Source organism: Oncorhynchus tshawytscha, unplaced genomic scaffold, assembly GCF_018296145.1.
Source record: "Oncorhynchus tshawytscha isolate Ot180627B unplaced genomic scaffold, Otsh_v2.0 Un_contig_2247_pilon_pilon, whole genome shotgun sequence".
NCBI classification, from domain to species: Eukaryota; Metazoa; Chordata; class Actinopteri; order Salmoniformes; family Salmonidae; genus Oncorhynchus; species Oncorhynchus tshawytscha.
In genome coordinates this window covers 32,501-58,756 of record NW_024609731.1, presented here as the reverse complement: position 1 = coordinate 58,756, position 26,256 = coordinate 32,501, and the positions used below count along the sequence as shown (strand labels likewise).

Genomic DNA, 26,256 nt, shown 5'->3' with positions numbered 1-26,256 from the left:
GGAGATGTACAGATGGAGAGAGGAGATGTACAGATAGATATAGGGAGAGAGGAGATGTACAGATAGATATAGGGAGAGAGGGGATGTACAGATGGAGAGAGGGAGAGAGGAGATGTACAGATAGATATAGGGAGAGAGGAGATGTACAGATAGATATAGGGAGAGAGGAGATGTACAGAGGAGATGTACAGATAGATATAGGGAGAGAGGAGATGTGCAGATAGATATAGGGAGAGAGGAGATGTGCAGATAGATATAGGGAGAGAGGAGATGTACAGATAGATATAGGGAGAGAGGAGATGTACAGATGGAGAGAGGAGATGTACAGATAGATATAGGGAGAGAGGAGATGTACAGATGGAGAGAGGAGATGTACAGATGGAGAGAGGAGATGTACAGATAGATATAGGGAGAGAGGAGATGTACAGATAGATATAGGGAGAGAGGAGATGTACAGATAGATATAGGGAGAGAGGAGATGTACAGATAGATATAGGGAGAGAGGAGATGTACAGATGGAGAGAGGGAGAGAGGAGATGTACAGATGGAGAGAGGGGATGTACAGATGGAGAGAGGGAGAGAGGAGATGTACAGATGTACAGATGGAGAGAGGGAGAGAGGAGATGTACAGATGGAGAGGGGAGATGTACAGATGGAGAGAGGGAGAGAGGAGATGTGCAGATAGATATAGGGAGAGAGGAGATGTACAGATGGAGAGAGGGAGAGAGGAGATGTGCAGATGGATATAGGGAGAGAGGAGATGTACAGATGGATATAGGGAGAGAGGAGATGTACAGATGGAGAGAGGAGATGTACAGATAGATATAGGGAGAGAGGAGATGTACAGATGGAGAGAGGAGATGTACAGATGGATATAGGGAGAGAGGAGATGTACAGATGGAGAGAGGAGATGTACAGATGGAGAGAGGAGATGTACGGATGGAGAGAGGGAGAGAGGAGATGTGTCAAATACAATAACAGACCACTCCAGTCGTTCTGAGTCAAAGTTGTTTTAATTCTGTTTTTAAAACATGGATTCCAGGCTCAATAATGTCACCACCACAGTTGAGAACAGACAGTATTATCGTCTTAGTAAACCGTTATTGTAGCCAGGTACATAAAAACAACCATCAAAAAAATGTAACAAGTCTACAGTACGGTTTTATAAAAAATAAAAATGCAATTCAAGAAAAACAGAAAACAAATGGTGCTCTTACCATAATAATAATAATTATTACCCTACAAAAAGAGCTAGCTATAGTTTGTTTTTTTATGATTCATTTTTTTTTTAGAAGACAGACGTGTGATATGAAGAGTTGTTAGATTGTTACAAGTTTAAGAAAAGGCCATTGGTTCTTTTAGTTTCCAACAGTATATATATATATATATATTTATTTTTTCGGTCCTCCTCCCGTCGTGCAAGACGCCGTAGTATAGGTAGCGTTGTCATGGTGACGTGATAAACAGAACATTAAGAACAAGTGGAATCACGCCAGTTACGATTGTCTCGCTGGTCTTTCATTCACATTAAATTATATACACACACACACACACACACACACACACTGAGCTTGTCAGTGTAGGATGAAGTTGCTTCCTAGACACTGATCTAAGATTTTTTTTTGTGTGTGTGTTCCGCCTAATGGTTAAGATTAGGACAATGGGAGAGTAAATTGATCCTAGATCTGTGGTTAAAGGCAACTTCTACCTGGAGCGAGTTAATCAAGATCGTTTGAACGAGCATTCCTATGGACTCTTTCTCCCATTAACTGGAAATCCCTCTAGTTAATACACTACATTTCCCATGATGCAAATGCTAACCAGTGTCAAATTTACAGGAGTGAGGGTGTATGGGTACTGTAGTTCTATGGTGAGTGTGAGACAGTTCACAGGACTATGGCTAGATATAAAGAATACTGTCTGTGTCTACAATGTGTGTGTCTGCAATGTGTGGGTCTGCAATGAACGTTAGTGTGTGTGTGTTTCTTAGAGGAAGATTGGATAATAATAACGACCCTTCATTTGCTGGCAACACAGACCACTGTACTGAACTGTACAGACAGACAGCACACACAGACCACTGTACTGTACGTACAGACAGACAGCACACACAGACCACTGTACTGTACTGTACAGACAGACAGCACACACAGACCACTGTACTGTACGTACAGACAGACAGCACACACAGGAGAGAAGAGAGCAATACCAAGACTACACTGGACGAGCCATCACACACAAGAGTGATGAGAGAGATTACAGCTAGACTATTATCATCATACACTTCACGGCACATAGTAGCGAGAGAGAGAACGACTGGCAGACCCATAGAGTTAGATAGAGTACCTAGTAAAGTAAGAGTGAACTTTAGAGTCCTCTATCTTACTCTATGGCCGGCCCCTAGAGATAAACTACTGGCAGCCTCATAGAGCTAGATAGAGTACCTAGTAAAGTAAGATTTAACTTTAGTCCTCTATTTTACTCTATGGTCGGCCCCTAGAGATAAACTACTGGAAGCCCCATAGAGTTAGTTAGAGTACCTAGTAAGGTAAGAGGGTGTTTAGAGAGTCCTCTGTCTAACTATGGTTGGCCCCTAGAGCTAAACGACTGGCAGCCCCATAGAGTTAGAGTACCTAGTAAGGTAAGAGGGTGTTTAGAGAGTCCTCTGTCTAACTATGGTCGGCCCGTAGAGATAAACGACTGGCAGCCCCATAGAGTTAGATAGAGTACCTAGTCAAGTATCTTACTCTATGGTTGGCCCCTAACCTAGGTTAAGGAGAGGTTTCCTTTCACTTCACCATGTTCCACGAGGCTCTAAGCGTTCCCACAACACACACACACACGTTACGTCGCCGTGTGAGTGTTCTTCTTTTCCGTCTCCATAGTTACCGCGAAGATCGTTTGTGCTTCCGAGAAGAAGAAGAAGAAGAAGAAAAAAACGTCCTGTTTTGAGAAAGGTTGTGACCTCTAACCTCATCGTGACCTTTAGTCAGGTCGTTTAAGAAGATCCCTGTTTGACGAAATAATAAAAATGAAGTAAATGTTTATTTATTGAAAGAGAAAGTTGGTCACAGCACCCCAATTCTTCATTATCAAGTTACATTTTTTTAAACTAAATTAAAAAACACATTTTATTTTAAGAGTCTTTCTCTGTCTTTCAACGTATGATCCAACATTATCCAGCATTTATTTTCCCTTTCTGAGAATTAAGGAACTTAGAAAAAGGAATGACGGGATAAAGCATCCCTCATTATTCTGTTATTTTGGCACAGGTGAGCTCTCCCATGTCCTTCAGTTTAGGAGAGGTCACATCCCTTATTATACAGAGCTGTTAGCCCACAGATGACCTCTACCATGTCCTTCAGTTTAGGAGAGATCACATCCCTTATTATACAGAGCTGTGAACCCACAGATGAGCTCCCCCATGTCCTTCAGTTTAGGAGAGGTCACATCCCTCATTTATACAGAGTTATGAGCCCACAGGTGAGCTCTCCCATATCCCTTCGTCTTTTCATTGAGTCCCAGAGTTAGTTTGGGAACGCAAACTCTTTCTCTGGGAATCTGGAATCGGAATCTGATTTCAGAATGTTTGGAATTCCACCATGTTCCGTTCGGTCCTGGACTCATATTTACATGTGCGTTAGACGCACGCAAACACACACAGAACACATGAACACACTCGAGAGAGAGCTCACGATTTCATGTTGTAGTCATACATGTAGTTAGTTAACGTGGCTCTTAACACAGGCTAAATGTTAACATGTCACTGCTGTACAGTGATGGCTAAATCTATCTACAGAGAGTGGTTACTCCACAACATGGCTTTCTGATTCCGCTTCAGGCCACATGGTCCGTCTGCACAACAGCCCTTTGCAGTGAAGTTTAAAACTCCCGATGTTACAGGAATGTTGGAGCGTTTTGCAGAGCGCAGGGGGCCGTTTTGCAGAGTGCAGGGGGCCGTTTGCAGAGTGCAGGGGGCCGTTTTGCAGAGTGCAGGGGCCGTTTTGCAGAGTGCAGGGGGCCGTTTTGCAGAGTGCAGGGGGCCGTTTTGCAGAGTGCAGGGGCCGTTTTGCAGAGTGCAGGGGGCCGTTTTGCAGAGTGCAGGGGGCCGTTTTGCAGTCAGATTCTGTGTCCTAGTGGCTTGGTGGATTAGATGGCAGGAGGGTTGTTTACAGAGGCAGGTAGAGAGAGGTACACACACGTACAGGTGTGTGTGTGTGTGGCCTAGAATGAGATACAGCCTCAGTACTTGGAAACACACACTAAATACCACCATGTTTCAGTTGAGTCTTCCTCCAGAATGTAACTCATACTATTTCACTATTTACAGTTCTATACAGGATGTTTGTGTGTATGGCTCACACCTGCAGTGACCACCAGAGGGCAGTATACTTAATAAACAGGCTCACACCTGCATTGACCACCAGAGGGCAGTATACTTAATAAACAGGCTCACACCTGCATTGACCACCAGAGGGCAGTATACTTAATAAACAGGCTCATACCGGCAGTCACCACCAGAGGGCAGTATACCAGGCTCAGAGGGCAGTATACTTAATAAACAGGCTCATACCGGCAGTCACCACCAGAGGGCAGTATACTTGGTAAAGAGGTGAAGGATCCAGCTTGAGATCACCACCAGAGGTGTAGAGCTAAAGAGTGGGACTGTGGGAGATGGTGTGGTGGTGGGGGGGAGGGGAGATCTACAAGGTTCATGGTGATCTTCTGGAGTCTGTAGGTAGGTTGGTGTTGGTTGGCTGATTGGTTGAGGTTCTGTTCTGGTGAGCTGGGCTGGGCTGGGTGGTCCGTTGGTTGGCTCTGGTTTTCAACCCACTGTGGTCTGTTCAGGTGAATCTGAGAAGTTTATTTTAGTGGTTCCTATGGGCTGAGGAGGTGGTTGTGATCCTTAGTGGTTCTGGTTCTATACGTGGACTACTGTGTCAACAGGTTGGTGGTTCTAGTGGGTTGTGGTTCTTTAGTGGAATGAAAAACTGGTTCTGGTTTGTTCCCGTTCTTTTGTGGTTGATGAGTTCTGTCTAGAAGATTCTGGTAGGTTACAATAGGTTCTAGGAGGTTTTGGTAGGTTCTGGAAGGTTCTAGTGGACAGATGACTGTGGTCTGGCGAGGGGATGTGGTCGGCTGGCTGGGTCCAACTGGTCATTAGGGACTGACCTTCGGTTCTGGTCCGGTCCACTGGTGGCCAGATACTTGGCCCTCATACTCGAGGTGTACTGGAGAGAAAGAGAGAGAGGCGGTAGGGGAGAAAGACAGACAGAGGGGGAAGAGAGAGAGGGAGGGAGAGGAAGAGGGAGGGAGGGGAGGGAGGGGAAGAGGGAGGGAGGGGAAGGGAGGGAGGGGAGGGGAAGAGAGAGGGAGGGGAGGGAGAGAGAGAGAGGGAGGAGAGGAGAGAGAGAGAGAGAGAGAGAGAGAGAGAGAGGGAGAAGAGAGAGAGAGGGAAGAGAGAGAGGGGAGGGGAAGAGGAGAGAGAGGAGGGAAGAAGAGAGAGAGGGGAGGGGAAGAGAGAGGGGGAGGGAGGGGAGAGGGAGGGAGGGGAAGAGGGAGGGAGGGAGGGGAGGGAGGGAGGAGGAGGGGAGGGAGGGAAGGGAGGGAAGGGAGGGAGGGAGGGGAGGGAGAGAGAGGGAGGGGAAGAGAGAGGGAGGGAAGAGGGAGGGAGGGAAGAGAGGGAGAAGAGAGAGAGAGAGAGAGAGAGAGAGAGGAGGGGAAGAGAGAGAGAGGGAGGGGAAGAGAGAGAGAGGGAGGGGAAGAGAGAGAGGGGAGGGGAAGAGAGAGAGAGGGAGGAGGGAAGAGAGAGAGAGGGAGGGAAGAGAGAGGAGGGAGGGAGAAGAGAGAGGGAGGGAGGAGAAGAGAGAGAGAGAGAGAGAGGGAGGGAGAGAGAGAGAGAGGGGGGGGAGGGAGGGAGAGAGGGAGGGGAAGAGGGAGGGAGGGGGAGGGGAGAAGAGAGGGAGAGAGAGGGAGAAGAGGAAGAGAGAGAGAGGGAAGAGAGAGAGGGAGGGGAAGAGAGAGGGAGGTGGAGAGGGAGGGGAAGAGGAGAGGAGGGGAAGAGGAGAGGGAGGGGAAGAGAGAGGGAGGGAGGGGAAGACAGACAGAGGGGAAGAGGGAGGGAAGAGAGAGGGGAAGAGAGAGGGAGGGAGGGGAAGAGAGAGAGGGAGGGGAAGAGAGAGGGAGGGGAAGAGAGAGGGAGGGGAAGAGAGGGGGAGGGAAGAGAGGGGAGGGGAAGAGAGGAGGAGAAGAGAGGGAGGGGAGAGAGAGAGGGAGGGGAAGAGAGAGGGAGGGGAAGAGAGAGAGAGGGAGGGGAAGACAGACAGAGGGGGGAAGAGGGAGTGGAAGGGGAGGGGAAGAGAGAGAGGGAGTGGAAGAGAGAGGGAGGGAGGGAAGAGAGAGGGAGGGAGGGAAGAGAGAGGGAGGGGAAGAGAGAGGGAGGGGAAGAGAGAGGGGGAGGGAAGAGAGAGGGAGGGGGGGAAGAGAGAGAGAGGGGAGGGGAAGAGAGAGGGAGGGGAAGAGAGAGGGAGGGGAAGAGAGAGAGAGTGGTAGGGGGAGAGAGAGAGAAACATAGGGGAGGGGAAGAGAGAGAGGGGGAGGGAAGAGAGAGAGAGAGGGAGGGGGAAGAGAGCGGAGTGGTAGGGGAGAGAGAAAAAGAAAGAAAAGAAAATAACAGAAAATAAATATTGTGTAGCCATCAACACTGCCCAAATCTGAAGGGTATGTATACTAGTGTACTTCAGAAGGGGGGGAGAGGGAAGGGATGTATACTAGTGTACTTCAGAAGGGGAGGGAGTAGGGAAGGGAATGTATACTAGTGTACTTCAGAAGGGGAGGGGGGTAGTAGGGAAGGGAAGGGGGTATACTAGTGTACTTCAGAAGGGGAGGGAGTAGGGAAGGGTATGTATACTAGTGTACTTCAGAAGGAGGGAGTAGGGAAGGGATGTAGAGATAGTGTACTTCAGAAGGGGAGGGAAGGGTAGGGAAGAGGGGGAGAGGAAGGGCAGTATACCAGTACTTCAGAAGGGGAAGGGAGTAAGAGAGAGGGAAGGGTATGTATACTAGTGTACTTCAGAAGGGGAGGGGAAGAGAGGGAGAGGGATGTATACTAGTGTACTTCAGAAGGGGAGGGAGAGGGAAGGGTATGTATACTAGTGTACTTCAGAAGGGGAGGAGAGTAGGGAAGGGTATGTATACTAGTGTACTTCAGAAGGGGGAGGAAGAAGGAGGGAGGGAAGGGTATGTATACTAGTGTACTTCAGAAGGGGAGGGGAGGGAAGGGTATGTATACTAGTGTACTTCAGAAGGGGAGGGAGGGGAAGAGGTATGATAGAGTGTACTTCAGAAGGGGGGGGAGTAGAGAAGGGTATGTATACTAGTGTACTTCAGAAGGGAGGGAGTAGGGAAGGGTATGTATACTAGTGTACTTCAGAAGGGGAGGGAGTAGGGAAGGGTAGGTATGTATACTAGAGACTTCAGAAGGGGAGGAGGAGGAGGGAAGGGTATGTATACTAGTGTACTTCAGAAGGGGAGGGAGTAGGGAAGGGTATGTATACTAGGGGAAGAGAAGGGAGGGAGTAGGGAAGGGTATGTATACTAGGTACTTCAGAAGGGGAGGGAGTAGGGAAGGGATGTATACTAGTGTACTTCAGAAGGGGAGGGAGAGAGGGAAGGGAAGGGAGTATACTAGTGTACTTCAGAAGGGGAGGGAAGTAGGGAAGGGTATGTATACTAGTGTACTTCAGAAGGGGGAGGGAGGAGGGAAGGGGTGTATAGAGTGTACTTCAGAAGGGGGGGAGTAGGGAAGGGTATGTAACTAGTGTACTTCAGAAGGAGGGAGAGGGAAGGGTATGTATACTAGTGTACTTCAGAAGGAGGGAGAGGGAAGGGTATGTATACTAGTGTACTTCAGAAGGGGAAGGAAGGGAGGAAGGAGGGGAAGGGGTATGTATACTAGTGTACTTCAGAAGGGGGAAGAGGGAGTAGGGAAGGGGGGAAGGGTATGTATACTAGTGGGGGAGAAGGGGAAGAGGGAGTAGGGAAGGGTATGTATAGAGTGTACTTCAGAAGGGGAGGAGTAGGGAAGGGAGATGTATACTAGTGTACTTCAGAGAGGGGGAAGGAGTAGGGAAGGGGGGGGAAGAGTATACTAGTGTACTTCAGAAGGGAGTAGGGAAGGGATGTATACTAGTGTACTTCAGAAGGGAGGGAGAGGGAAGGGATGTATACTAGTGTACTTCAGAAGGGGAGGGAGTAGGGAAGGGTATGTATACTAGTGGAAGAAGGGGGAGGGAGTAGGGAAGGGATGGGAACTAGTGTACTTCAGAAGGGGGAGAGAGGGAAGGGTATGTATACTAGTGTACTTCAGAAGGGGAGGGAGTAGGGAAGGGATGGATACTAGTGTACTTCAGAAGGGGAGAGGAGTAGGGAAGGGTATGTATACTAGTGTACTTCAGAAGGGGAGGGAGTAGGGAAGGGTATGTATACTAGTGTACTTCAGAAGGGAGGGAGTAGGGAAGGGTATGTATACTAGTGTACTTCAGAAGGGGAGGGAGGGGAAGGGAGATAGGGGGAAGGGAAGATACTAGTGTACTTCAGAAGGGGGAGGGGAGGGAAGGGTATGTATACTAGTGTACTTCAGAAGGGGAGGAGTAGGGAAGGGTATGATACTAGTGTACTTCAGAAGGGGAGGGAGTAGGGAAGGGTATGTATACTAGTGTACTTCAGAAGGGGAGGGAGTAGGGAAGGGTATATATACTAGTGTACTTCAGAAGGGGAGGGAGTAGGGAAGTAGGGAAGGGTATGTATACTAGTGTACTTCAGAAGGAGAGAGGGAGTATACTAGGAAGAGTAGTATGTACTAGTGTACTTCAGAAGGGAGGGAGGGGAAGGGTATGTATACTAGTGTACTTCAGAAGGGGGAGGGAGTAGGGAAGGGTATGTATACTAGTGACTTCAGAAGGGGAGGGAGTAGGGAAGGGTGTGTATACTAGTGTATTTCAGAAGGGGGAGTAGGAAAGGGTATGTATACTAGTGTACTTCAGAAGGGAGGGAGTAGGGAAGGGTATGTATACTAGTGTACTTCAGAAGGAGGGAGTAGGGAAGGGTATGTATACTAGTGTACTTCAGAAGGGGAGGGAGTAGGGAAGGGTATGTATACTAGAAGGGGAGGGAGAGGGAGGGTAAGGGGGAGGGAGTAGGGAAGGGTATGTATACTAGTGTACTTCAAAGGGGAGGGAGTAGGGAAGGGTATGTATACTAGTGTACTTCAGAAGGAGAGGGAGTAGGGAAGGGTGTGTATACTAGTGTACTTCAGAAGGGGAGGGAGTAGGGAAGGGTATGTATACTAGTGTACTTCAGAAGGGGAGGGAGTAGGGAAGGGATGTATACTAGTGTACTTCAGAAGGGGAGGGAGTAGGGAAGGGTATGTATACTAGTGTACTTCAGAAGGGGAGGAGGAGTAGGGAAGGGTATGTATACTAGTGTACTTCAGAAGGGGAGGGAGTAGGGAAGGGTATGTATACTAGTGTACTTCAGGAGGGGGAGGGTAGAGTACTTCAGAAGGGGAGGGAGTAGGGAAGGGTATGTATACTAGTGTACTTCAGAAGGGGAGGGAGTAGGGAAGGGTATGTATACTAGTGTAGGGGAGAAGGGGGAGTAGGGAAGGGTATGTATACTAGTGTACTTCAGAAGGGGAGGGGAGAGGGAAGGGTAGTATACTAGTGTACTTCAGAAGGGGAGGGAGGGAAGGGAAGGGTAGGGAAGGGTATGTATACTAGTGTACTTCAGAAGGAGGGAGTAGGGAAGGGTATGTATACTAGTGTACTTCAGAAGGGGAGGGAGTAGGGAAGGGTATGTATACTAAAGTGTAGGGATAGGGAAGGGGAGGAGTAGGGAAGGGTATGTATACTAGTGTTCTTCAGAAGGGGAGGGAGTAGGGAAGGGTATGTATACTAGTGTACTTCAGAAGGGGTAGAGGGAGTAGGGAAGGGTATGTATACTAGTGTACTTCAGAAGGGGAGGGAGTAGGGAAGGGTATGTATACTAGTGTACTTCAGAAGGGGAGGGAGTAGGGAAGGGTATGTATACTAGTGTACTTCAGAAGGGGAGGGAGTAGGGAAGGGTATGTATACTAGTGTACTTCAGAAGGGGGAGGGAGTAGGGAAGGGTATGTATACTAGTGTACTTCAGAAGGGGAGGGAGTAGGGAAGGGTATGTATACTAGTGTACTTCAGAAGGGGAGGGAGTAGGGAAGGGTATGTATACTAGTTAACTTCAGAAGGGGGAGGGAGTAGGGAAGGGTATGTATACTAGTGTACTTCAGAAGGGGAGGGAGTAGGGAAGGGTATGTATACTAGTGTACTTCAGAAGGGGAGGGAGTAGGGAAGGGTATGTATACTAGTGTACTTCAGAAGGGGAGGGAGTAGGGAAGGGTATGTATACTAGTGTACTTCAGAAGGGGAGGGAGTAGGGAAGGGTATGTATACTAGTGTACTTCAGAAGGGGAGGAGTAGGGAATGGTGTGTATACTAGTGTACTTCAGAAGGGAGGGAGTAGGGAAGGGTGTGTATACTAGTGTACTTCAGAAGGAGGAGTAGGGAAGGGTATGTATACTAGTGTACTTCAGAAGGAGGGAGTAGGGAAGAGTATGTATACTAGTGTACTTCAGAAGGGGAGGGGGGAGTAGGGAAGGGTATGTATACTAGTGTACTTCAAAGGGGGAGGGAGTAGGGAAGGGTATGTATACTAGTGTACTTAAAAGGGGAGGGAGTAGGGAAGGGTATGTATACTAGTGTACTTCAGAAGGGGAGGGAGTAGGGAAGGGTATGTATACTAGTGTACTTCAGAAGGGGGGGAGTAGGGAAGGGTATGTATACTAGTGTACTTCAGAAGGGAGGGAGTAGGGAAGGGTATGTATACTAGTGTACTTCAGAAGGGGAGGAGTAGGGAAGGGTATGTATACTAGTGTACTTCAAAGGGGAGGGAGTAGGGAAGGGTATATATACTAGTGTACTTCAGAAGGGGAGGGAGTAGGGAAGGGGGTATACTAGTGTACTTCAGAAGGGGGAGTAGGGAAGGGTATGTATACTAGTGTACTTCAGAAGGGGAGGGAGTAGGGAAGGGTATGTATACTAGTGTACTTCAGAAGGGGAGGGAGTAGGGAAGGGTATGTATACTAGTGTACTTCAGAAGGGGAGGGAGTAGGGAAGGGTGTGTATACTAGTGTACTTCAGAAGGGGAGGGAGTAGGGAAGGGTATGTATACTAGTGTACTTCAGAAGGGGAGGGAGTAGGGAAGGGTATGTATACTAGTGTACTTCAGAAGGGGAGGGAGTAGGGAAGGGTATGTATACTAGTGTACTTCAAAGGGGAGGGAGTAGGGAAGGGTATGCATACTAGTGTACTTCAGAAGGGGGAGGGAGTAGGGAGGGGTATGTATACTAGTGTACTTCAGAAGGGGAGGGAGTAGGGAAGGGTATGTATACTAGTGTACTTCAGAAGGGGAGGGAGTAGGGAAGGGTGTGTATACTAGTGTACTTCAGAAGGGGAGGGAGTAGGGAAGGGTATGTATACTAGTGTACTTCAGAAGGGGAGGGAGTAGGGAAGGGTATGTATACTAGTGTACTTCAGAAGGGGAGGGAGTAGGGAAGGGTATGTATACTAGTGTACTTCAGAAGGAGGAGTAGGGAAGGGTATGTATACTAGTGTACTTCAGAAGGGGAGGGAGTAGGGAAGGGTATGTGTACTAGTGTACTTCAGGAGGGAAGGGGTGTGTACTTCAGAAGGGGAGGGAGTAGGGAAGGGCATGTATACTACTGTACTTCAGAAGGGGAGGGAGTAGGGAAGGGTATGTATACTACTGTTTCTTCAGAAGGGGGAGTAGGGAAGGGTATGTATACTAGTGTACTTCAGAAGGGGAGGGATTAGGGAAGGGTATGTATACTAGTGTACTTCAGAAGGGAGGGAGTAGGGAAGGGTATGTATACTAGTGTACTTCAGAAGGGGAGGGAGTAGGGAAGGGTATGTATACTAGTGTACTTCAGAAGGAGGGAGTAGGGAAGGGTATGTATACTAGTGTACTTCAGAAGGGGAGGGAGTAGGGAAGGGTATGTATACTAGTGTTCTTCAAAGGGGAGGGAGTAGGGAAGGGTATGTATACTAGTGTACTTCAAAAGGAGGGAGTAGGGAAGGGTATGTACACTAGTGTACTTCAGAAGGAGGAGTAGGGAAGGGTATGTATACTAGTGTACTTCAGAAGGGGAGGGAGTAGGGAAGGGTATGTATACTAGTGTACTTCAGAAGGAGGGAGTAGGGAAGGGTATGTATACTAGTGTACTTCAGAAGGGGAGGGAGTAGGGAAGGGTATGTATACTAGTGTACTTCAGAAGGGGAGAGAGTAGGGAAGGGTATGTATACTAGTGTACTTCAGAAGGGGAGGGAGTAGGGAAGGGTATGTATACTAGTTAACTTCAGAAGGGGAGGGAGTAGGGAAGGGTATGTATACTAGTGTACTTCAGAAGGGGAGGGAGTAGGGAAGGGTATGTATACTAGTGTACTTCAGAAGGGGAGGGAGTAGGGAAGGGTATGTATACTAGTGTACTTCAGAAGGGGGAGGGAGTAGGGAAGGGTGTGTATACTAGTGTACTTCAGAAGGGGGAGGGAGTAGGGAAGGGTATGTATACTAGTGTACTTCAGAAGGGGAGGGAGTAGGGAATGGTGTGTATACTAGTGTACTTCAGAAGGGGAGGGAGTAGGGAAGGGTGTGTATACTAGTGTACTTCAGAAGGGGAGGGAGTAGGGAAGGGTATGTATACTAGTGTACTTCAGAAGGGGAGGGAGTAGGGAAGAGTATGTATACTAGTGTACTTCAGAAGGGGAGGGAGTAGGGAAGGGTATGTATACTAGTGTACTTCAAAGGGGAGGGAGTAGGGAAGGGTATGTATACTAGTGTACTTAAAAAGGGGAGGGAGTAGGCAAGGGTATACTAGTGTACTTCAGAAGGGGGAGGGAGTAGGGAAGGGTATGTATTCTAGTGTACTTCAAAAGGGAAAGTGAGTAGGGAAGGATACAGTGCCTTGCGAAAGTATTCGGCCCCCTTGAACTTTGCGACCTTTTGCCACATTTCAGGCTTCAAACATAAAGATATAAAACTGTATTTTTTTGTGAAGAATCAACAACAAGTGGGACACAATCATAAAGTGGAACGACATTTATTGGATATTTCAAACTTTTTTAACAAATCAAAAACTGAAAAATTGGGCGTGCAAAATTATTCAGCCCCTTTTACAGTGCAGCAAACTCTATCCAGAAGTTCAGTGAGGATCTCTGAATGATCCAATGTTGACCTAAATGACTAATGATGATAAATACAATCCACCTGTGTAAACAAGTCTCCGTATAAATGCACCTGCACTGTGATAGTCTCAGAGGTCCGTTAAAAGCACAGAGAACATCATGAAGAACAAGGAACACACCAGGCAGGTCCGAGATACTGTTGTGAAGAAGTTTAAAGCCGGATTTGGATACAAAAAGATTTCCCAAGCTTTAAACATCCCAAGGAGCACTGTGCAAGCGATAATATTGAAATGGAAGGAGTATCAGACCACTGCAAATCTACCAAGACCTGGCCGTCCCTCTAAACTTTCAGCTCATACAAGGAGAAGACTGATCAGAGATGCAGCCAAGAGGCCCATGATCATTCTGGATGAACTCCAGAGATCTACAGCTGAGGTGGGAGACTCTGTCCATAGGACAACAATCAGTCGTGTATTGCACAAATCTGGCCTTTATGGAAGAGTGGCAAGAAGAAAGCCATTTCTTAAAGATATCCATAAAAAGTGTCGTTTAAAGTTTGCCACAAGCCACCTGGGAGACACACCAAACATGTGGAAGAAGGTGCTCTGGTCAGATGAAACCAAAATTGAACTTTTTGGCAACAATGCAAAACGTTATGTTTGGTGTAAAAGCAACACAGCTCATCACCCTGAACACAACATCCCCACTGTCAAACATGGTGGTGGCAGCATCATGGTTTGGGCCTGCTTTTCTTCAGCAGGGACTGGGAAGATGGTTAAAATTGATGGGAAGATGGATGGAGCCAAATACAGGACCATTCTGGAAGAAAACCTGATGGAGTCTGCAAAAGACCTGAGACTGGGACAGAGATTTGTCTTCCAACAAGACAATGATCCAAAACATAAAGCAAAATCTACAATGGAATGGTTCAAAAATAAACATATCCAGGTGTTAGAATGGCCAAGTCAAAGTCCAGACCTGAATCCAATCGAGAATCTGTGGAAAGAACTGAAAACTGCTGTTCACAAATGCTCTCCATCCAACCTCACTGAGCTTGAGCTGTTTTGCAAGGAGGAATGGGAAAAAATGTCAGTCTCTCGATGTGCAAAACTGATAGAGACATACCCCAAGCGACTTACAGCTGTAATCGCAGCAAAAGGTGACGCTACAAAGTATTAACTTAAGGGGGCTGAATAATTTTGCACGCCCAATTTTTCAGTTTTTGATTTATTAAATTTTTTTGAAATATCCAATAAATGTCGTTCCACTTCATGATTGTGTCCCACTTGTTGTTGATTCTTCACAAAAAAATACAGTTTTATATCTTTATGTTTGAAGCCTGAAATGTGGCAAAAGGTCGCAAAGTTCACGGTGGCCGAATACTTTCACAAGGCACTGTATGTATACTAGTGTTCTTCAAAAGGGGGAGGGAGTAGGGAAGGATATGTATATTAGTGTACTTCAGAAGGGGGAGGGAGTAGGGAAGGATATGTATACTAGTGTACTTCAGAAGGGGGAGGGAGTAGGGAAGGGTATGCATACTAGTGTACTTCAGAAGGGGGAGGGAGTAGGGAAGGGTATGTATACTAGTGTTCTTCAAAACGGGGAGGGAGTAGGGAAGAGTATGTAGAGATATGCTGCTTACAAGTGTCCAGAGACAGAGAGAGAGAGAGAGAAAACACTGTATATATATATATATAATATGACATTTGTAATGTCTTTACTGTTTTGAAACTTCTGTATGTGTAATGTTTACTGTTAATTTTTGTTTTCACTTTATATATTCACTTTGTATGTTGTCTACCTCACTTGCTTTGGCAATGTTAACACATGTTTCCCATGCCAATAAAGCCCTTGAATTGAATTGAATTGAATTGAGAGTAGAGGACAGGGTGAGGGGGTTGGTAGAGGGAAACACTATGGTAAACAAGCAACACACACACACTTCACTAGTCATTTGGACAGCCTGAGGTTGTGGATTAAAAACAACAATTATCACGACAGAGATTGATTAGGATTAGGATTATAGTCCTGCAGGGTTTTTGACAGGCGTTAGCACTCAACTCAAGATGATTATTATTAGACAGGAAATAGTATAAAATATTGAATTGATCAATTGTATTAGTGCTCTAATTCTGATGTAGAAGGTTAGGTTAGCCTGATATTAGTCAGTGGTTTTAGTGAGGGAGTACTGTAGTGCTGGGTTTCCCAGTTTTCCCATCTCTAATGTGGAAACTAGTGCTTGGTGAGCCATGAGGCACAAAATGGCCGCCGTGCATCACCAAACCGAGGTGGTGTCTACTGCCAGACGGTGGTGGTGGATGACATGGCGTCATAGAGTTGGATAGAGGGCACATAATTTGCTTCTAAACCAGCCTTTGTGTGACCTCTATCCACCTCTATGGGTGGTTTTCAGCAGTTGGCCCTGTGAATCAGGGATGTAATTCATTCCTCTGATTCTGTTTGTCGAAATGCTTCTGAAACGGAAGGAAACGGAACGAAACTGGGAGAGGACCTACCTGTATTTGTCCCGATAGAAACTCACATTTCTTTGCTACTTTGTTTCCGTTCGGTTCATAAAATGGTAAAACGGTTTTCCATAATGAACACAGCCCAGGTGAAGAACTAGTCGTGATGTTTAGTGATGACGGGGGACAGGGGAACACATACATAGGTCACATGCATCTAGAGGACGTGTACACACAGACACACTATGGGGACAGGACTAAAGGAGCATCGGCTGTGGTTTACTAGGGGGGGGGGGACACGAATTAAGGACGGACATGGACAGGAAGTCACTTCAAGGTAAAAAGTCTTCGGAAACGACCAGCTTTAACCAATGGCTGTACTGGAAAGACCGTATCGCCCGTCCACAGACTCAAGAGATACAACGTAAAAGAAGAAGGGGAAACCCAGCGTCAGACACCAAGCGTCTCAAAAGAAAGAGCACATGTCAACACCCATTTGTTTTCCTATGAAGAGGTATGAAGATATAAGAGGGAGCTCTTCAAGGGTTAACTGGGCCAAACCCAGCCTCTTTACTTCCTTATTGAGACCTGATGATGCAGCGATGAAGTCTGGTTCAAGGAGAGGTACAAGAGGTCAAGTCTCGTACCACCAAATGGTTGGCACCACTGGCCCAGTCTCATACTACCAAATGGTTGGCACCGCTGGCCCAGTCTCATACTACCAAATGGTTGGCACCACTGGCCCAGTCTCGTACCATCAAATGGTTAGCACCACTGGCCCAGTCTTCTACTACCAAATGGTTAGCACCACTGGCCCAGTCTTCTACTACCAAATGGTTAGCACCACTGGCCCAGTCTTCTACTACCAAATGGTTAGCACCACAGGCCCAGTCTTCTACTACCAAATGGTTAGCACCACAGGCCCAGTCTTCTACTACCAAATGGTTAGCACCACTGGCCCAGTCTCGTACCACCAAATGGTTAGCACCACTGGCCCAGTCTTCTACTACCAAATGGTTAGCACCACTGGCCCAGTCTCGTACCACCAAATGGTTAGCACCACTGGCCCAGTCTTCTACTACCAAATGGTTAGCACCACAGGCCCAGTCTTCTACTACCAAATGGTTAGCACCACTGGCCCAGTCTCGTACCACCAAATGGTTAGCACCACAGGCCCAGTCTTCTACTACCAAATGGTTAGCACCACAGGCCCAGTCTTCTACTTCCAAATGGTTAGCACCACTGGCCCAGTCTCGTACCACCAAATGGTTAGCACCACTGGCCCAGTCTTGTACCACCAAATGGTTAGCACCACAGGCCCAGTCTTCTACTACCAAATGGTTAGCACCACTGGCCCAGTCTTGTACCACCAAATGGTTAGCACCACTGGCCCAGTCTTGTACCACCAAATGGTTAGCACCACTGGCCCAGTCTTGTACCACCAAATGGTTAGCACCACAGGCCCAGTTGGATGGAATGAATAGCCCTTGAAACTTCACCTCTGTTTTCTCCTCTTACAGAGATCTTGTGGGAACACGGTTCAAATAATTACCCACGTCCCAAATGGCGCCCTATTCCCTATATAGTGCACTGCTTTTGACTAGAGCCCTATGGCACCCTATTCCCTATATAGTGCACTGCTTTTGACTAGGGCCCATAGGGAATAGGGTTCCATTTGACATGCAAAATAGACTAACCAGAGTTTACATCAGAATTAGAGACTGACAAAATTTCTTGTTTTTCATCTGTGATCTGTCAGACTAAACACCTGTTTTGAATACAATCTATTACATTTAAAAAAGCCAGGCTGCCAAAATGACCTTTGCGATGGTATTTCGACACTCGAAGGTAAAACACCTTCAGGGTTCGGAGGGGGCATACTGTAGTAGAGTGTGTACTAGAAAGTGTGCACTTACAGAGGGTGGAGGGGATTCTCTGCCAATCAGAGGCGTGTTCTCACACCTGGGGGTCTGAAAGTTTGCGTTCTGGGTCCTGCGTCACAAAGGAGAGGTTACTGAGGTCACTTCCTGGTTACTGACGTCACTTCCTGGTTTCTGTTGTCACTTCCTGCACTACAGTCCTCCCTACAACAACTAGATTGCGTCCCAATGATCTCTCCTTTCTCCCGAAGTGTGCACTTGTTCACTTCCCTTCATGTATATGACTGGAATACGGAAACTCCATCTAGTATTCTAGTATCCATGCCAACATCAATCAAATGCTTTTTACAATGGTGGGGAGTGGTGAATGAGTGCACACTTCAAGAGGAAGGAGAGATCATTGGGACTTAGCCTCAGACCCTCAGTATGTGGTCGGCGTCCACAACAACAGCACCTTGTCTGCTATATTATTGTCCTATGCAGGCCTATTACTTGACTAGTTGAAAAGGTATGCAGGCCTATTACTTGACTAGTTGAAAAGGTATGCAGGCCTATTACTTGACTAGTTGAAAAGGTATGCAGGCCTATTACTTGACTAGTTGAAAAGGTATGCAGGCCTATTACTTGACTAGTTGAAAAGGTATGCAGGCCTATTACTTGACTAGTTGAAAGGTATGCAGGCCTATTACTTGACTAGTTGAAAAGGTATGCAGGCCTATTACTTGACTAGTTGAAAAGGTATGCAGGCCTATTACTTGACTAGTTGAAAAGGTATGCAGGCCTATTACTTGACTAGTTGAAAAGGTATGCAGGCCTATTACGGTGACTAGTTGAAAAGGTATGCAGGCCTATTACTTGACTAGTTGAAAAGGTATGCAGGCCTATTACTTGACTAGTTGAAAAGGTATGCAGGCCTATTACTTGACTAGTTGAAAAGGTATGCAGGCCTATTACGGTGACTAGTTGAAAAGGTATGCAGGCCTATTACGGTGACTAGTTGAAAAGGTATGCAGGCCTATTACTTGACTAGTTGAAAAGGTATGCAGGCCTATTACATGAACTGAAGTGCGTTATTGAAGTGGACGAGGAGGAGAAACATATACTGCAGTCATCATGTGTGTAGATGAAGGGTGTAAAACCTTGTACGGCCACAGCGTTCAACCATGCAGATTGATATGTGTTGCACCTTTATGGGAACACTACTGGGTATCATCATGCTGACCATGATCTGTAACGAGGTCCTTATCAGTGACACGAAGACATAGGGACTCTTTACTGAATAAAACAAACTTAGGCTACTTTATATACGTTTGTGAGTGTATCTGTCTTCAATGTGGCAGCCCGGTGGTTAAATATTACAATAGTAGCAACGTTTGTCCATGCAGGCTCAAATGATCAGTGACGGGACTAGATAGCATGTGCTAGCTAGTGACTGGCAGGCAATGGGTTCCCGCTAGCAGGCTAACTCACACCCTTTAGGCCGATACCAGTCAATGGCAATTGTGTGGCTAATTGGTAGCAGGCAATAGCTAACTTGTATGGCAGGCAGGCAATGTGTAAAAGCTAACTCCGATATGGCTAGCAGGCTTACTCACATGTAGCCTAATGTACATCACTGAGCAGGCAGTGTAGCTTCACTTGGGTAACTGATAGCTAACTGATAGCAGGCAGTGTTTGTTTATGCTAGCATGCTAACTCACTCGCTAGCTAGCGATAATGTTTGGCAGGCAATGGCGATCGCGTGGCTAACTTGAGCTTGTATAGCAGGCAGTGTGTCGATTCTGCTAGCGGTGCTAACTGACATGTGGCTAGCAGGCTAACTCACTCGCTAGCTACAATAATGTATGGCAGGCAATGGAGATCGCGTGGCTAGCTTGTGTAGCAGGCAGTGTGTTGTTTCAGCTAGCGGCTACCGGTGGGGTGCTAACTCACATGTACTCAGTAACAGGGGCATTGCTGACAGTGTGGGCCGTAGCAGGGATGCTAGCTTCGCTGCCGTAGCTGCTACCACAGCTGTAGAGGCTGGGCATGTGCACGCGGTACAGGTTATCATGAGGACCCGCCCCCCGATTGCCTTGGGCAGCAGACTCGTCTTCTCCATCCTCATCATCCGTCCTTCATTGGCCAGGGCCAAGGGGAGGGGCCGGGCCAAGGGGAGGGGCCGGGCGAGGGGAGGGGAGGGGCCGGGCGAGAGGAAGGAGGGGTGAGGGGAGACAGACAGTGAGAGTGAGAACAGAGGAGAGAGGAGCTGATAGAGGGTCAACTCAGCCTCATAGGACCCTTGAAGGAGGATAATACACCCTTCACCCAACAGATCTAGGATCAGCTTCCCCTCCCACAAACCTGACCTTTTACCATTAAATGAGGAAAATTAAAAACTGACCCAAGATCAGGGACTAGGGGCCAAGTCCACACTAAACCACCTAATTTCCTTGTATTGGTATTGGTGCAACGGAGAGATGCCAGGCAAGAATAACTCCAAAACACCCCCACCACCATCAACCCCCAGGCACCACCCCACCACAAAGCACAGGTACACGTGGTTCACAGAACACTGTCTAGGGGTCAAAGATCAGAAGTCAGGAGTCAGATTTGTTCCATTTCAGCCAATTGTAGAAGGAACCAGAGATATCGTGCAGTTTTCAGCATCATCCTCACCGTCATCAGTAGCAGCTTTGTCTCAGCAGCAGAGGGATACAGCAAGAGGACAGGAGAGAAGCATAGAGCTTATTTACAAAGGAATCATCGGAATCGATTCCCCTGAACGGCAGGGCAATGACTGACTCCCATAATGAGCAATCAATGACTGACTCCCCATAATGAGCAATCATTTCAAGCCATTTGATTCATTCCTTTTCAAGCCATTTGAATCATTCATTTCAAGCCATTTGATTCATTCATTTCAAGCCATTTGATTAATTCCTTTTCAAGCCATTTGTTTTATTCATTTCAAGCCATTTGATTAATTTGTTTCAAGCCATTTGATTCATTCATTTCAAGCACACTTCAGGAGGAAGTGGGGCGGCAGGTAGCCTAGTGGTTAGAGTGTAGGGGTGGCAGTAGCCTAAGTTGGGCCAGTAAAAGGTTGCTGGATCGAATCCCCGAGCTGTCAAGGTAAAAATCTGTCGTTCTGCCCCTGAACAAGACCGTTCCTAGACCATCGTTGTAAATAAGAATTTGTTCTTAACTGACTTGCCTAGTTAAATAAAGGTTCAATTTAAAAAAGCAATTTGATTCATTTATTTCAAGCCATTTGATTAATTAATTTCAGGTTATTTGATTCATGCATCTGAAATCTTGAGTGCACCATAAAAATTTAAATTCATACAAAATGTCACAAAGAAAACTAAAATCAGGTCAAAATGGCCGCTGGTGGTGAACCATTTTCTGCTGTGACATACAATGATAAACCAAAAATGTTAAAAACAATCGTCAGTGAAAAATAATGAAATAATCAGATAGGACGTGTGCTTATTGGGAAGGTAGTGGAGTGCAGGTCAACTACACAGGGTATAAAACATGTTTGTAGAACTTTAGATAGGTCCGTAGATTGCACAGGCAGTGCACTGGTTCCCCGAGAGGCTTCAACTGTTATCTCTTCACACCACCAGGGGGCAGCAGTGCTATTTCACAATAGGTTCTAATGCTGCCACACTCGCATATAAAGCTACCCAAAACTCATCCACACACACAGAGCACAAGCGCAGGACTGTTCCTACACGAAGCACTCTGCCAAGGCCTCTCTTCTCGATGATAGAAACCCAGGAGGAGATCGACGAGGGACACACAGAATCTCTGTCGCTACAGAGATGTCAATTGAGAAGTCCAATGTATTTAGTACAAAATATATTACGCCATGGGCCAAAACCGTCAATGACCCTTATTAATCTATATATGATATGATCCGTGTCCCCATCAACTGTTACTGAGGATTCCATCGTCCCATTCCGAGTCACAGGTTTTTACAAATCAGAACATTGGTAGGAGAAAGGAGGACGAGGAAGAGGAGAAGAAACAGAAGGGGGGATGAGGGAGGGACAGAAAATAATGGTGTTGACCCAATTAGAAGATGTGAAATAAAACTGAGAGACGGGCGCATACAGACAGACAGACAGACAGACAGACAGACAGACAGACAGACAGACAGACAGACAGACAGACAGACAGACAGACAGACAGACAGACAGACAGACAGACAGACAGACAGACAGACAGACAGACAGACAGACAGACAGACAGACAGACAGACAGACAGACAGACGAGAGAGTCTGATAGACAGACAGACAGACGAGAGAGTCTGAGACAGACAGACAGATGCACTATACTAAACATGAAGGCTGTGTACAGTAGTAGTAGTAGCAGCAGTAGTATTAGGAGTAGTAGTAGTAGCAGCAGTAGTATTAGTAGCAGTAGCAGTAGTAGTAAGATCTGATCAATGTCTTAGGGAATAGGCCAGATGTGTGTGTTAAGGTGTTGTATGTGTTCAGGTGTGTGTTAAGGTGTGTGTTCAGGTGTGTGTCAAGGTGCTGTATGTGTTCAGGTGTGTGTTAAGGTGTTGTATGTGTTCAGGTGTGTGTTCAGGTGTGTTCAGGTGTGTGTTAAGGTGTTGTATGTGTTCAGGTGTGTGTTCAGGTGTGTGTTCAGGTGCTGTATGTGTTCAGGTGTGTGTCAAGGTGTTGTATGTGTTCAGGTGTTGTATGTGTTCAGGTGTTGTATGTGTTCAGGTGTTGTATGTGTTCAGGTGTGTGTCAAGGTGTTGTATGTGTTCAGGTGTTGTATGTGTTCAGGTGTTGTATGTGTTCAGGTGTTGTATGTGTTCAGGTGTTGTATGTGTTCAGGTGTGTGTCAAGGTGCTGTATGTGTTCAGGTGTGTGTTCAGGTGTTGTATGTGTTCAGGTGCTGTATGTGTTCAGGTGTGTGTCAAGGTGTTGTATGTGTTCAGGTGTTGTATGTGTTCAGGTGTTGTATGTGTTCAGGTGTTGTATGTGTTCAGGTGTTGTATGTGTTCAGGTGTGTGTCAAGGTGCTGTATGTGTTCAGGTGTGTGTTCAGGTGTTGTATGTGTTCAGGTGCTGTATGTGTTCAGGTGTGTGTCAAGGTGTTGTATGTGTTCAGGTGTTGTATGTGTTCAGGTGTTGTATGTGTTCAGGTGTTGTATGTGTTCAGGTGTTGTATGTGTTCAGGTGTGTGTCAAGGTGCTGTATGTGTTCAGGTGTGTGTTCAGGTGTTGTATGTGTTCAGGTGTTGTATGTGTTCAGGTGTGTTACCTCTTGCTCTGCCAGGTGTGTGTTCAGGTGTTAGTGTTGTGTGTGTTCAGGTGTGTGTTCAGGTGTTTGTGTTGTGTGTGTTCAGGTGTGTGTTAAGGTGTTTGTGTTGTGTGTGTTCAGGTGTGTGTTAAGGCGTTTGTGTTGTGTGTGTTCAGGTGTGTGTTCAGGTGTGTGTTCAGGTGTGTTACCTCTTGCTCTGCCAGGTGTGCGGCACACTGCAGACGATGGAGGAGAACATGAGAGCTGTGACGAAGGAGAACAGCACCAGGTAGATCAGCCCCTCCACTCCATCATAACACAACCCTGTTAGAGCCTGGACATAGTCCTGGAACACAATATAACACCACCCTGTTAGAGCCTGGACATAGTCCTGGAACACAATATAACACCACCCTGTTAGAGCCTGGACATAGTCCTGGAACACAATATAACACCACCCTGTTAGAGCCTGGACATAGTCCTGGAACACAATATAAACACCACCCTGTTAGAGCCTGGACATGTCCTGACATAGTCCTGGAACACAATATAACACCACCCTGTTAGAGCCTGGACATAGTCCTGGAACACAATATAACACCACCCTGTTAGAGCCTGGACATAGTCCTGGAACACAATATAACACCACCCTGTTAGAGCCTGGACATAGTCCTGGAACACAATATAACACCCCTGTTAGAGCCTGGACCCTGTTAGAGCCTGGACATAGTCCTGGAACACAATATAACACCACCCTGTTAGAGCCTGGACATAGTCCTGGAACACAATATAACACCACCCTGTTAGAGCCTGGACATAGTCCTGGAACACAATATAACACCACCCTGTTAGAGCCTGGACATAGTCCTGGAACACAATATAACACCACCCTGTTAGAGCCTGGACATAGTCCTGGAACACAATATAACACCACCCTGTTAGAGCCTGGACATAGTCCTGGAACACAATATAACACCACCCTGTTAGAGCCTGGACATAGTCCTGGAACACAATATAACACCACCCTGTTAGAGCCTGGACATAGTCCTGGACACAATATAACACCACCCTGTTAAGCCTGGATAACACAATATAACACCACCCTGTTAGAGCCTGGACATAGTCCTGGAACACAATATAACACCACCCTGTTAGAGCCTGGACATAGTCCTGGAACACAATATAACACCACCCTGTTAGAGCCTGGACATAGTCCTGGAACACAATATAACACCACCCTGTTAGAGCCTGGACATAGTCCTGGAACACAATATAACACCACCCTGTTAGAGCCTGGACATAGTCCTGGAACACAATATAACACCACCCTGTTAGAGCCTGGACATAGTCCTGGAACACAATATAACACCACCCTGTTAGAGCCTGGACATAGTCCTGGAACACAATATAACACCACCCTGTTAGAGCCTGGACATAGTCCTGGAACACAATATAACACCACCCTGTTAGAGCCTGGACATAGTCCTGGAACACAATATAACACCACCCTGTTAGAGCCTGGACATAGTCCTGGAACACAATATAACACCACCCTGTTAGAGCCTGGACATAGTCCTGGAACACAATATAACACCACCCTGTTAGAGCCTGGACATCCTGGAACACAATATAACACCACCCTGTTAGAGCCTGGACATAGTCCTGGAACACTGATATAACACCATATAACACCACCCTGTTAGAGCCTGGACATAGTCCTGGAACACAATATAACACCACCCTGTTAGAGCCTGGACATAGTCCTGGAACACAATATAACACCACCCTGTTAGAGCCTGGACATAGTCCTGGAACACAATATAACACCACCCTGTTAGAGCCTGGACATAGTCCTGGAACACAATATAACACCACCCTGTTAGAGCCTGGACATAGTCCTGGAACACAATATAACACCACCCTGTTAGAGCCTGGACATAGTCCTGGAACACAATATAACACCACCCTGTTAGAGCCTGGACATAGTCCTGGAACACAATATAACACCACCCTGTTAGAGCCTGGACATAGTCCTGGAACACAATATAACACCACCCTGTTAGAGCCTGGACATAGTCCTGGAACACAATATAACACCACCCTGTTAGAGCCTGGACATAGTCCTGGAACACAATATAACACCACCCTGTTAGAGCCTGGACATAGTCCTGGAACACAATATAACACCACCCTGTTAGAGCCTGGACATAGTCCTGGAACACAATATAACACCACCCTGTTAGAGCCTGGACATAGTCCTGGAACACAATATAACACCACCCTGTTAGAGCCTGGACATAGTCCTGGAACACAACAATATAACACCACCCTGTTAGAGCCTGGACATAGTCCTGGAACACAATATAACACCACCCTGTTAGAGCCTGGACATAGTCCTGGAACACAATATAACACCACCCTGTTAGAGCCTGGACATAGTCCTGGAACACAATATAACACCACCCTGTTAGAGCCTGGACATAGTCCTGGAACACAACAATATAACACCACCCTGTTAGAGCCTGGACATAGTCCTGGAACACAATATAACACCACCCTGTTAGAGCCTGGACATAGTCCTGGAACACAACAATATAACACCACCCTGTTAGAGCCTGGACATAGTCCTGGAACACAATATAACACCACCCTGTTAGAGCCTGGACATAGTCCTGGAACACAATATAACACCACCCTGTTAGAGCCTGGACATAGTCCTGGAACACAATATAACACCACCCTGTTAGAGCCTGGACATAGTCCTGGAACACAATATAACACCACCCTGTTAGAGCCTGGACATAGTCCTGGAACACAATATAACACCACCCTGTTAGAGCCTGGACATAGTCCTGGAACACAATATAACACCACCCTGTTAGAGCCTGGACATAGTCCTGGAACACAACAATATAACACCACCCTGTTAGAGCCTGGACATAGTCCTGGAACACAATATAACACCACCCTGTTAGAGCCTGGACATAGTCCTGGAACACAATATAACACCACCCTGTTAGAGCCTGGACATAGTCCTGGAACACAATATAACACCACCCTGTTAGAGCCTGGACATAGTCCTGGAACACAATATAACACCACCCTGTTAGAGCCTGGACATAGTCCTGGAACACAATATAACACCACCCTGTTAGAGCCTGGACATAGTCCTGGAACACAATATAACACCACCCTGTTAGAGCCTGGACATAGTCCTGGAACACAATATAACACCACCCTGTTAGAGCCTGGACATAGTCCTGGAACACAATATAACACCACCCTGGACATAGTCCTGTTAGAGCCTGGACATAGTCCTGGAACACAATATAACACCACCCTGTTAGAGCCTGGACATAGTCCTGGA

General features: G+C 46.7%; 1 protein-coding gene and 1 long non-coding RNA gene across 2 annotated transcripts in view; both read right to left on the bottom strand.

Moving 5' to 3' along the window:
- Positions 1-994: 994 nt before the first annotated feature.
- LOC121845661 lies at positions 995-4,533 on the bottom strand. The gene is made up of 2 exons (XR_006082679.1): positions 4,412-4,533; positions 995-4,364 (listed from the first exon to the last, which is right to left on the bottom strand). It is a non-coding gene; the product is annotated as an uncharacterized LOC121845661 (long non-coding RNA).
- A 148-nt stretch (positions 4,534-4,681) lies between these two features.
- LOC121845662 (protein tweety homolog 3-like) overlaps positions 4,682-26,256 on the bottom strand; it is a gene marked incomplete at its 5' end in the record, with an annotated part of 42,697 nt that continues 21,122 nt past the window's right edge. The window contains 4 exon segments of the mRNA XM_042317343.1: positions 4,682-5,231; positions 17,680-17,755; positions 19,576-19,758; positions 23,099-23,235. Of these exon segments, the coding sequence (XP_042173277.1) occupies positions 5,097-5,231; positions 17,680-17,755; positions 19,576-19,758; positions 23,099-23,235 (531 nt within the window).